Source organism: Rhinolophus sinicus, linkage group LG05 (genome assembly GCF_036562045.2).
Source record: "Rhinolophus sinicus isolate RSC01 linkage group LG05, ASM3656204v1, whole genome shotgun sequence".
In the NCBI taxonomy this organism is placed as follows: Eukaryota; Metazoa; Chordata; class Mammalia; order Chiroptera; family Rhinolophidae; genus Rhinolophus; species Rhinolophus sinicus.
Genome location: NC_133755.1, coordinates 67,798,206 through 67,810,435, shown reverse-complemented (window position 1 = coordinate 67,810,435; position 12,230 = coordinate 67,798,206). Strand labels below are relative to the sequence as shown.

The 12,230-nt window shown below is 43.9% G+C and overlaps 1 protein-coding gene across 1 annotated transcript in view; it reads left to right on the top strand.

Moving 5' to 3' along the window:
* Positions 1–10,969: 10,969 nt before the first annotated feature.
* The window catches only part of RFX8 (regulatory factor X8), a 52,804-nt gene continuing 51,543 nt past the window's right edge, over positions 10,970–12,230 (top strand). Inside the window, exon 1 of the mRNA XM_074333918.1 lies at positions 10,970–11,056. Coding sequence (XP_074190019.1) covers positions 10,985–11,056 — 72 coding nt within the window. The 5' untranslated portion in view covers positions 10,970–10,984. The remainder of the gene's footprint in view (positions 11,057–12,230) is intronic.

Sequence of the window (12,230 nt, the reverse complement as noted above, 5' to 3'; positions counted from 1 at the left end):
TCCTGAGCCTCTCTCAGCTCTCCCACTCCCTGTGCAAGCTTCTAAGAAGTGTCGCCAAGCTGAGTGCTGTGGCCACGAGCTTATCCGAGGCAGGTGGTAGAGGTATGACCTGGACCACTCAGTTGCAAGTCGATGTAGATGAGAGGCACTGGGCAAGTGTCTGGGCTCCGCATAGCGATGGCAGGTGAAGATTATATTTGACAAAGACGATCTTCACAATGTCTGCATGTTGGACTGGCTCTTTGGGGGTTTAATACAGTGGTTTTTAACCCAGGTGAAGACATGGTTCTTGCATGAAACATGCTTTACTTTAACAATCATCAGGCATCCATCATGATGTGTCTACATTTGTTCTGCAACAAAGAATGCAGGCAGATGCTGTGTGTAAGGCAGTCTTGCCTCTCTCTGCTGGGGAATTCCAATTGCGAATTAGCAGATGGGGGTCACACAACCAACTGAAAGGCGGTCTGCTATCCTTTAGCTGCTTTCAGAAAAATGTGTCAAACATGTATTTGGTTTGGGGATGCATTAGTGAAATTCACTTCAGGGTGGGGATGATGTGATGAGATAATTCCATGCAGAACAGCAGGGAGCAAGCAGCTGTTGGAGTATTTTTTACCAAATAATAATATGAACTATGGTGACTTTTTTGTCACAGTGAGAAGTCAGCTAATGCTACCATTTCAAAACTGCTTTTAAAAGATGATGCCTCCGCACTCCTAAAAACTTTTAATATAGCATTTACACAAACCCAATGTAATTGCTTTAGTGTGCTTTTGTCCGTTATCTTGGAAAATGATTAAATGAATTAGGGTATGATTTATGATTTTGCACACTATCATGATTTGGACAAATGCCTTTTGAGGTTATGTAACGGCTCTAATAAGATGTTATTTAATTCCCACTATTCCTTTGCAGAAAAGAAACCACATGTCATTTTGGTTTGGGTTGGTTTTCTATCAAACTTCCAGAAAAATCCTACTGTTAATGGAACAAGAGTTCAAATGTGCAATTCTACAAATGACAATTTACAAGCATTCTGAGATGAAGGCTGTTCCTTTTCATTCCCCACATTCTCAGAGTTCCTCTGCTGATAATATTATTTGTTACGCCACATGTGGCCAGCCTTTCATGTGAAAAAGGAAAACTGTGGATTGGTGGAAAACAACCTCAACAGAAATGGTACATTTTCAGATGCTCCAAATCATGGATTTCAGTTCAAGAAATGGAGGAGGTGTGCTTTGTGTGGAGTCGGGTTTTCCCATTACACACATGCCTGCGATTATGGTGTTCCCATCAATTTCAACTAGAACATGAGCCAGACACTCAGAAGGTGAATTTAGACAAAGAAAGTGTAACACGTGATAGCCATTTGAAATCTCTGGAGTGGGATTGTTTGGCTCCACTATAGTTTGAAAGTCTCCGTGGCTATTGGTTTAGAGCCCAATAATCTTAGAGAGTCTCGTCCAGGCAAAAATGGGGCATCTGTCCTCTGTAATGCTCTGTCCGAGCAGATGCCAATGGCATTGTACATTCTTGACCAAATGCATTATACTTGTTAGCTTTATTTAAAAATACATCTATTGCCTGAAGACACCTGGTACATCTACAGAAAGTGAATAAGTGTAATTATTGAATGAAATTAAGCACCCCCAATCAGAGATGGTTTTGTGCAAGGCTAAGGCGCAGCTGGTGCCCTTTTGGACGGTGAAATAAGGCTAATTAGATAATCTCGAAGCCAATTAGGCTGAAGTAGGCAAGAGAAGTCACCATTCAGCTAAAAGAGATGTATTGCCTGGCAGAGGGAGGAAAAGCTTTGTGTGCATCAAATGTGACACAAGGAATTGAAATTCTATTTGACATATACTTTAAGATTTCTTTTCCCTTCTAATGGTATAGGATGGTAAGGGAAGACGCTGGACATGAGTTAGAAGGAAACTGGGCTTTTCAGGTGCAAGAGAGCCGATACGCAAAATAATGTTTTTGATGTCAGTTGCAATTAAACATCTTTTGAACAGAAAATGGATCTTATATCTAATTCTGCTTAGCAGTCTATGTGGCTATATGTTCAACCCAAATGAAAACCTTAATTATGCTGCTACGAAAAGAGTCACGTGCAGAGGGGCACGTCCTGTGCCCCGTTAGCAGATTAGGAAGGCTTAAGCTGCGAATAAATCTGAGTGTTACTGCATTAGCACGTACCTACTCATAGTCCGCATCAATAAGAGGGCTGGTCAAACTGGGGACACCAGCTGTCACCTGTCGTAGATGAAATTAACTGGTCCTTTGGGTGGAGGGTGTGAAATTAACCCCATGGCTTCATTTCTATAGTCCTCTAACTAACCGGCTTCAACAGCTCTGCAGCAAGGGGAGGTTATATTAACATTTGCATTTCATAGCATCTTATAAGTTGATGCAGTCAACAGCAAAGAGACGACTGGTTAACCAGAGGGTCATGGTGTCCCACTGTATTTCCAAGGCCTGTCCCAGTGCCCAGTACTGACTGGGGCTCAGTAAATTTGCAAATATTACATAGTCAGCAATGACATAATAGGACATTGAGTAGCCCCTAAATAACAATAGGCTCTTCTCTTGCTTATTTCCAGGCTCTGTGGATGTGGGTGGGCATCTTGGGAAGTTTCTTGGGTGGCAGGGAGCTGCTGCAGGACCAGCATGAGGGATGGAAGGTTATGGAGCAGGATCGGACCCACTGCAGGATGCCCAGGATGTTTGCCCCCGTCACTTGTTGATTATAAGTCCTTCCCATCCACCCACTCACCCCACCCCTATCCCACATTCCCCACCAAATCCTCCTCACGCTTCAGGACCAGGCTGATCTCTGGCTCAGCTCCCCAAAGGAGAGCGCAGCGCGATACCATCCAGTGTTGGCTCCGGTGATCTGGTCAAATTTCAAGGCTCAGGCTCCTCACTGAGTATCCTGTGCTCTCTGGTCTGTACTGCTCTTGAGCCTTGTGCCTGATGCCCTGATGACTGATGACGGTGTCCCCATGCTGGCCCTGGAGACCTCTGCTGGTATGTCCCAACAACTACATTCCCATGCTGTCACATGGGAGGCAGTCAGCACTGTTTGCTAAATGAATCTCTGCCTTGTTTTTTGTTGTTGTTTTATTGTGATAAAATATACATAACATAAAGTTCACCATTTTAACCATTTTTTAAGTGTACAATTCAGTGGCATTAAGTACATAAACTTTGTAATGTAACCATCGCCACCATAAATCTCCAGAACTTTTTCATCATCCCAAACTAACACTCTGTATCCATTAAATTCTGTGCCCATTTCTCCTCCCCCAGCCCCTGGAAACCACCATTCTTCCTCGCTATGAGTTTGACCATTCTAGGTACCTCATATAAGTGGAATCATCTTACTGTATCTGGCATATTTCATTTAGCATAATGTTTTCAGAGTTCATCCATACTGTAGTAAGTGTAAGATTTTCCTTTTTAAGGCTGAATAATATTCCATTGTCTGTATAGACCACATTTTGTTTACCAATTCATCTGATGATGGACACTGAGTTGCTTCTGCCTTTTAACTATTGTAAATAATGCTGCTGTGTACCTGGGGGTACAAATTACAAATATCTGTTCAAGTCCCTGCTTTCAGTTCTTTAGGGTACAGACCCAGAAGTGAGATTAATGGATCATATGGTAATTCTATGTTTAATTGTTTGAGAAACCACCTGTTTTCTATACCAGATGCACCTTTTCACATTCCCATGAACAATGAACAAGGTTTGAATTCTCCACATTCTTGCCAACACTTATTTTCTTGTTTGTCTTTCTTTTTAAAAATAATAGCAATCCCAAACGAGTGTGGAGTAGTGTGACTTGTGGTTTTGATTTGCATTTCCCTAATGACTAACGATGTGGAGCATCTTTTCATGTGCTTATTGGTCATTTGCATGTGTTCTCTTGGAGAAGATATTCAAGTCCTTTGCACATTTTTTAATTGGGCTGTTTTATTGTTCAATTGTCAAATGTGTTTTTAATCTAGATGAAGAAATCCTTATGAGGGACTTTTAAGCAGTCATCAGTCAGAGTAACGAGTGGCTGACTGAGCTCTTACTCACGGCACCAACTCGCCCTAACTCACTTAATTCTCATACTAACCACAGAGAAGTGAGGTTGGGAGAGAGTGAGCAGCTCAGGGTCACACAGCAAGGACATTAATTTAAATAGCTCTTGAGGGTAAAGACTGCCAGGGCCTGTCTGCAGACTGGGGGATTACTCTAGGACTGCCCTCAACGCAGCTGCCACCGGCCTCTTAAAAGTCCTCACTTCCGCACCTCCCTCAAAGTTCCCAGGACCACTGGCTCTCAGCCCAGGGTGCACGTTAGTGTCACTAAACTCCTGGGGAGCTTGTAAAAGCCGGTTTGCCCAGCCCCCGACTCATTACAACGGAACCTTTGGGGTGGCCCTGGAGCGCCAATGTTTTTGAAACCTGCCCAAGTAATTCCAAAATATAGTCAGGGTTGAGGACCACTGCTAATCAAACACGGTAGTGACCTGATGTGAAATATTACGTACATTGGTTTTTGTTGCTTGTTTGATTGATCGGTAGAAAGGTGATAGGAGCGCCACGCGTCTTTCCGTCTTTGGATTTTTTGAGCTGGGGGACCTGAAATCCCTCTCCGCCCCCACCTAATGCTTACACCAGGGTGCAGCGCGTGGCCTCAGCATCCTCCGCCGCGCACGAAGGGGGCTCCAGCCCGGCTGGCTCAGCTCCGCGCCCCTCGCGCCCTCGCAGCCCCCGCGCGCCCTGCTCTAAAGTAAACACCGAGGAGCGGCGGCGGCCTGACGGGTGCCGCGCCGACACCAGCGCCCGGCCTCAGAGCTGCGGGCCTGGGCTGAGCCATGGCTGAGGGCGTGCGGGCCTCCCCGGCGGGCGACGCGGGCTGCCTGGGCCTGCACAGTGGCATCATCCAGTGGTGAGCGGCCGGTGCCTTCCTACCCGCCGGGGTTCGAGGTCGGGGCGGGTGGGGCGCTCCGGGCCCCAGGAATGGAAGAGGTGGGGCAAAAAGCGGGGAAGCGTTACTGCATCCGCTGCTGCCCCCAGGACCTCCGGCCAAGGCCAAATGCGAGGAGCGACAGCTCACGCTTGGAGCCCTGATAAAACGTCTAAAAGGACAGCTGTTCACACCCAGGACCCGCGCCTTTTAATGCCGGTTGACTTGAGCCGGGGACGGGGCTGGACACCCAACACGTACATGCAGCAAAGGCCTGCATGTCGGGAGTGAGCAGCGATGGGTAGCGTGGCTCTTCCATCTCGGGGCTTCCTTGTTGGCGACTCTTCCCGCGGGAAGCAATCCAGCCTGCCCCACACTGAGGGGGCTTGTTGGTCGGACTGGCGCTTACATATACCTCGGAAAACACGGGGGCGTTGCCCAGGAGAGGAAATGTTTTCTTAGTCTGAGATCCAGAATGAGATGTTTTTTAACTTAAAGCAAAGCAATTTTTAGCTGTAACAATGCATTCCACATTGTTTGTGAAATTCACTTCTGGCTGTTTAAATAGTGGCAGAAAAAAACTGGAAAGAAAAATACCCTGAGCCCTTGGGACCAATGAAACTCATGGGTTTGTAGCTCTTCATAAATAGAAAAATAATTGAAACCAGTTCTAAAACCTCAGTTTTATAAGGTGAATAACTAGTAGAGATCTGATTGCTTTTCTTTTTTTAAGCTTCAAGGAATATTTCTCAGGAAAAACGTTCTAAAAGTTATGTGAGTGAAATAGAAAAATGAAGGGTGTGTTTGTGATTAGGCCCAAAAAGGCCTAAATGGTTACCCCTTTCCTCCAAAAGAAAATGTTTGATATATTTTATCTTACATAAGAAAAAAAAAACCCAAAAGAATAAATATTAAAACACGATGTTTTCAGAGTATTACACAGCAGTGCTCTATTTCTTTTACACTCACTCTGACCCCTCAGCTATCAGCTCCTTGGAAGAAAGGACTCTAAGGATGCATTTCTCAACCATTTAATAAATTGGAGGTTCTAGGGTTTGAAATTATGCTCCAAAGACCTGAAAGAATGAGAAGAGATTTTTTTAAATACCTGGACATCCTCCTAAGGTCATTTGTGAACTGAGAAAAGCAGGCTGCACACAGCGGAGGCACCCTAAATCACTTGGGGTGGTATAGACCATTTTAGCAGCCAGCACTAAGTCCTATGCCATGAACTCCTACCCTTACAGGCCTCTGACCCACAGGAGTCTGGCTATTCAAGGGGAGGGAGAGGGGTGGGACAATGGGGGTGGGAAGGGGCAGAGTGTCCTATGGAGGACTGGCCTCTAGGCATCCAGTATAGGAGGTGGAATGTTTAACCCATCACTGATACTGGTGGTTTTAACACAGACAGTAAAAACACAGCCCCAACTGCTTTACACCCATTAGGATGGCTATTATCAAACAAACAAAAGTAGAAAATAACAAGTGTTGGTGAGGACATGGAGATACCGGAGCCCTCATGTACTATTGTTGGTGAGATTGTAAAATGGCACAATTGCTGTAGAAAACGGTATGGAGATTCTTCAAAAGAATGAAAGTAAAACTACCATCTGACCCAGCAGTTTTACTTCTGGGTATGTACCCCAAAGAATTGAACCGATATTTGTACACCCATGTTCACAACAGCATTATACACAATAGCCAGAAGGTAGAAGCAACCCAAATGTCCATCCACGGATGCATGGACAAACACAATGTGATCTATACATACAGTGGGCTATTATTCAGCCTTAAAAAGGAAAGAAATTCTGACACACACTACAACAGGGATGAACCTTGAGGACATTACGTTAAGTGAACTAAGCCAGTCACAAAAGGACAAATACTGTATGATTCCACTTATATGAGGAACCTAGGGTAGTCAAACTCATAGAGGCTGAAAGTAGAGTGGTGGTTTTCAGGGACTGGGGGAAAGAGGGAATGGAAAGTTTGTGTTTCATGGGGACAGAGTTTCAATTTTGTAAGATGGAAAGAGTGGTTTGGGTGGATGGCGGTGATGGTTCCACAACAATGTGAAGGTACTTAATGCTACTGAATTGTACTTTTTAAAATGGTAAATTTTTTGCTATGTATATTTTTTCACAATTAAAAAATAAGTAATTTTTCAAAAACCACAACAGAGCCCCTCAGTTTGTAATCCAGAGCCTTGGTAGCCTGGAGGACGTTAGAAGATACCCAGGAAGACCAGCTTCCTACAAGAGGGGGCATGGGTACCAGTGGGGAGCTCAGGCTTCCTAGTGGAAGACCAGGGAGAGCCGCATTGTGGTTACATGGAAGAAATGCTCCATTTTCAGCATTACTTGATTGTTTCATTTTCTACTCAGTCACTATTAGGCCCCCAACATTTCTTAGAGATTTCAGTGCCACTGTCATTAGCGTATGACACATTCCCCAAGGAACAAGAAAGGTCCCGCCAAGAGCAAACAGTCTTTGGAAACAGAAGTAATAGGAGTTTTCTGTTTCACAGACAGGAAGGACTGTAGAAATGAGGAGAGAAGTGGTCAGACCTCTGGGGAGAACACAAGGCTGGAGAGCAGTGATCTGACTTACCCTGCTGGCAGAGTCGTGCGGATCCAACAGACTGGTGGACCCCTGGCTTCAGACCTCAGGCGAAAGAGTCTTCTAATCTCCATGCATGAGCCTGGCTGTAGACTAAATAACCATTTCCTGCATGGAAATATGACTTTTTCAAATTTCTGCAGACTCGTTGAAATTAATAAAATGCACATTCATTTTGAAAGGCACAGAATTCATAGTACCTTTTCATCAGGCTGAATCAAAGGGCACTATAATTCCCAATGTTATGTTTTTCTTTATGATAAAAAGGAGTACTCAGAAAATGTGAGAACTGTAGGACTAGGTATGCAGGCTCTGAAGTTAGACGTTATCAGATCGGCCATCATTCAGAACTAGGAGAACGTCATGAATGTTCTCAAGATCTTAGCCATCAACTTTGTCTGCTAGTGAGACCAGGATAATACTGTTATTATACAGTGAAGCAAGGAATTTAGTGATCTGACCCACTTCAAACTTGGACGAGCTTTCTCATGGTGTATCACCCAATGACATTTGGTGGCACAGCGTAAAACCCTTGACCAATCACCAGATCTGCCCAGCCCTACTGCCTGCACATTCCCCATTCAGCCTCTCCTTGGATCCATATGACATGAGCTTCCATGTGCCAGTCTGTCTGCCAGGCACTCTATGCATTGTCGCACAGTCAGAATTTAAACCTGGGCCTGTGAAGTTCAAAGCCCTGGGGAATAGTCATGACCACAATTTCCTGTGCATGTGGAGATAAAATGGTGATGCAACTGCTGTTTGAGCTGAAGTAACGGCATGCCCCTGACCAGAGATGCTTGTCCAGGACAAATTAAAGCCCACTTTCCAAACTTCCATCGGTTCAGTTAATGCATGCTGCCTGCCTACCACAGGCCAGTCTCTGAGATCTGGCTGGGAACTCTGGGAAATGGACCAACAGAGATGGGATGAATCTCAGAGCAGCCAGGATGCAAGCAGCAAAGTCAGCAAGCAGCATCACGGGGCTCCAAACCAGGCGGCAGCCCTGTCCTGATGTGTGTGGCAGAGGAAAGACTCTGTCATAGACCTTTATGATTATTCTCATTGATAGTAGACGCAGTATGGCCATTTTGAAATGGGGGATAGCAGTGCACAGATGCTGAGAAAATGAAGTTCTGTGACAAGGAAGAACAATTTGCAACAATTCAGAGTTCATTTGAAGGAATGGGTGTGTTGCACAGCTCTTTTTTGAGACCATATTCCGTGACCAAATTAGTTGCTATGTTCTGAGTGATGGCGAAAAGTGGGTTTGAATTGAATGCCTGTCACATTTTTTTTCTACAGTTCCCCAAGGTGAACCAACAATTTTTTGTGATAACTTCAGGTATACGTTTTTAATATATCAACAAGTGGTGTCTTAACTACAGAAATATAAATATCACCTACATATATGAATTTGCCACTCCCCTCCTCCACCGACAGATATCACCTTGTATTCAACCTTGAGCCAAATAATTGGTGCTGTATTGTAATAACAATGTATGGTATCAGATGAGTACTAGGTTTATTGGGGTGATCACCTCATGAGTTATATAAATGTCTAATCATTACATTGTACACCTAAAACTAATATAATATTGTATGCGAACTGTAATTGAAAAATAAAAAAAAATTTTTAAAAATCCAATAATTGGTGCTCTAGCAGATATACTTAAACCATTGTGAAATATCTGAGGTGTCAGGTTCCCACAGTGACGTTATGGGGGAATCTCAGAAAATCTCTTCCTTGGGCCTGTACTGGATTGAATAGTATCATCCAAAATGCATGCCCATGTGGAACCTCAGAATGTGACATTATTTGGAAATGGGATCTTCGCAAATATAATTAGTTAAGAGGAAATCACACTGGATTAGGGTGGACCTAATCCAATGACTAGTGTCCTTATAAGAAGAGGAAAGGAGACACTCAGAGAGGGGAAGGCCAAGTGAAGATGGAGGCAGACATTGGAGTGATGCATCTATACGCCAAGGAAGGCCAAGGATTTCCAGCAATCACCAGAAGCCAGGAGAAAAGCATAGAACTGATACTCCCTCAAAGCCTCTGGAAGGAACCAACACCTTGATTTTGGACTTTCAGGTTCCACAACTGTGAGAGAATAATTTCTATTGTTTTAAGCCACCTGGCCTGTGGTAATTTATTACCCAAGGAACCAATACGGAGTCAAAGATTGCACTCCCCAACCCCATATATTGATTTTGCCTGCTTCTGGGAAGCCGATGGGGTTAGCAACTGTGACTGTGGTCTTAGGCTTTTAAGAAAAGTAAATTTAGGCTTCAGCATGCCTCATTGCAAAAAATAAGCTATATATCATCAATAAGAAAGGAAAAGATGTGTTGTTGGTAAACTGCTAAAAAATTCTTCTGTATTTAAAAATTATGCTATCTGGCTTTATGTATTTCTTGAAAAGAATGAGGAGAAAACTGACAGTCTGTCCCCAGGAAAGGGAAGGCTGTGATTGATGTTACTATGGACCACTTTTTGTGACGCCACTCACCCTCACTACTTGCCCCCACACACTCACATACCTACTGCTGCAACAGGCACTGGCTGTTCCTATGGGCCAGCTGTGGGCTGTGAGCCACCGGCAGGGCCCAGGGGCATTCGGGCAGTTGAGGGCCCCACCCTGAGCAGAGTCCTAGGGTGCTGCAGATCACACCTGAATGCCACTTAGCTCTGTCCCCAGTGGGAGTTAAAGGAGAGTGAAAGTATACCACCTGTCTCTTGGTGTTTTGCATTTTACATCTCATTGTAATTTAAAGAATCAAAATATAGTGGCCCACCCTAAATCACCTGCGTTTAAAAATCATGCAAACAACTGCTTCAGAGGTAGAGAGGGAGGGAGGAAAAGCTGTGCCCTTGTGCCCTGCGTCACAGGTATGTGAGAACTGGGAAGCCACACTGGCTCCTGCAGTCACCTGCAGGGGTGATAGGCTGCAAGGGGCAAGGGGTTGCTTTGTGTCTTAGAGAGTAAATAATTCTCCACTTTATAGTAATAGAGATCATGGCCGTAGCCTTTATAAAGTTCTATGAAACAGTGTTTGCTGAGCCCAATAATTTGAGCTTCTTTTTAATAGGCCTACATGCCAAAAATATAAACAACAAGAAAACTCATCTTGTTGATAATCTAAAGGCCAACGACCAATATACTTAACTCTGGGCTGAGAACAAAAGGGTACAGTATTGATGCTGATTGGTGAGCTTTTGCATTCAATAAATTGAACATATTTCCCACACTTGTGTCTGACCACTGATCCTTATCAAAATGTCCTGCTCTAGAAAAACAAATGCCAATTTCCTCTTCCTCGTCTTCCTCTCCCATAGGTTGGTGGATAATTTCTACCTTTGCGAAGGGTACAGTGTGCCTCGCTGCCTCATGTATGAGATTTATGTGGAGACCTGTGGGCAAAATGCCCAGAACCACGTCAATCCAGCTACATTTGGGAAGGTAGGTTGTCAGGATAAAAATATAGTATTCACTGAGTGAAAAAAGTGCCCAAGTTAATTGATTAGGAATTGTTAGAATTTGCTTGGATCTAATGTGTTCTCAGTCGGTATAAGTGGCTTTGCTCTGGGAAGCCAACCAGATGCTTAACATACTACTTCATCTCCATGGAAAAGCCATTCTGTCCTTTGTCCACACTTTATAGTGGACACAGGAAAGGTAAGGAATGGGGTGACACCTAAGAAAATGCAACTATGACAGCTCCAAATACTCAGCCAGGTTTTTCTGGACCATTATTCCATGTATAGAAATGCCCAAACTCAGCACCACACAAATTCTAGGAGACACTCTGTGGTGTCAGACAACCAATGCTTTTCACAATTGTCTTGTACTTAGAGAATGCATTGGCTCTTAAAGATTTCTTCTGGAGGTTGTAAGCTCTATCAGGAACTTTGTTTAGAACAAACAATCTACAGCAAACATTAACACAAGGAGAGTCTACCTGAGACCTTCCACATTCAACAAATATTTATTGAACAGCCTCTATGTGCCAAGTACTATTTTAGATGGTGGGGATATAACATGAACAAGACAGGGAAAAATTCCTACCTATATTGAACTCATTCTATTATAGTTAGGGGAGACAGATAAGTGAGATAAAATATTTAGTATATTAGGTGGGATAAATGTTAAGTGGGGAAATGGAGCAGAAGAAGATAAGTACTCTAAAGAAAAGGAATATCTCACCTACTCTAATTGCAAGTTTGACTGGGCCTCATGGAATCTAGTCCAATGCTGTCCAATAGAAATTTAATGGGGGATCCAATATGGTGGAGCAGATAAACACTGCCTGCTTCCTTCCATGAACACATTACAATTACAACTAAATTATAGAACAACCAACCTAGAGAACCATCTAAAGTCTAGCTGAACAGAAGTTTTATAACTAAGGATATAAAAAAGAAGCCACTTTGAGACTGGTAGGAGGGGTGAAGACACGAAAGAGGCCCCAAATCTCCCTGTGTTGTTGAGAACCAGCAGGGATATCTCTGCCTCAGAGGTTCCCCCCAGAGAAGCAAGGGACCATAGTCCCACACCAGGCTCCTGAGCCCAGAGTACTGGTGCCAGGAAGAAGAGCCCCCACAACTTCTGGCTGTAAAAAACAGTGGGAATTCTG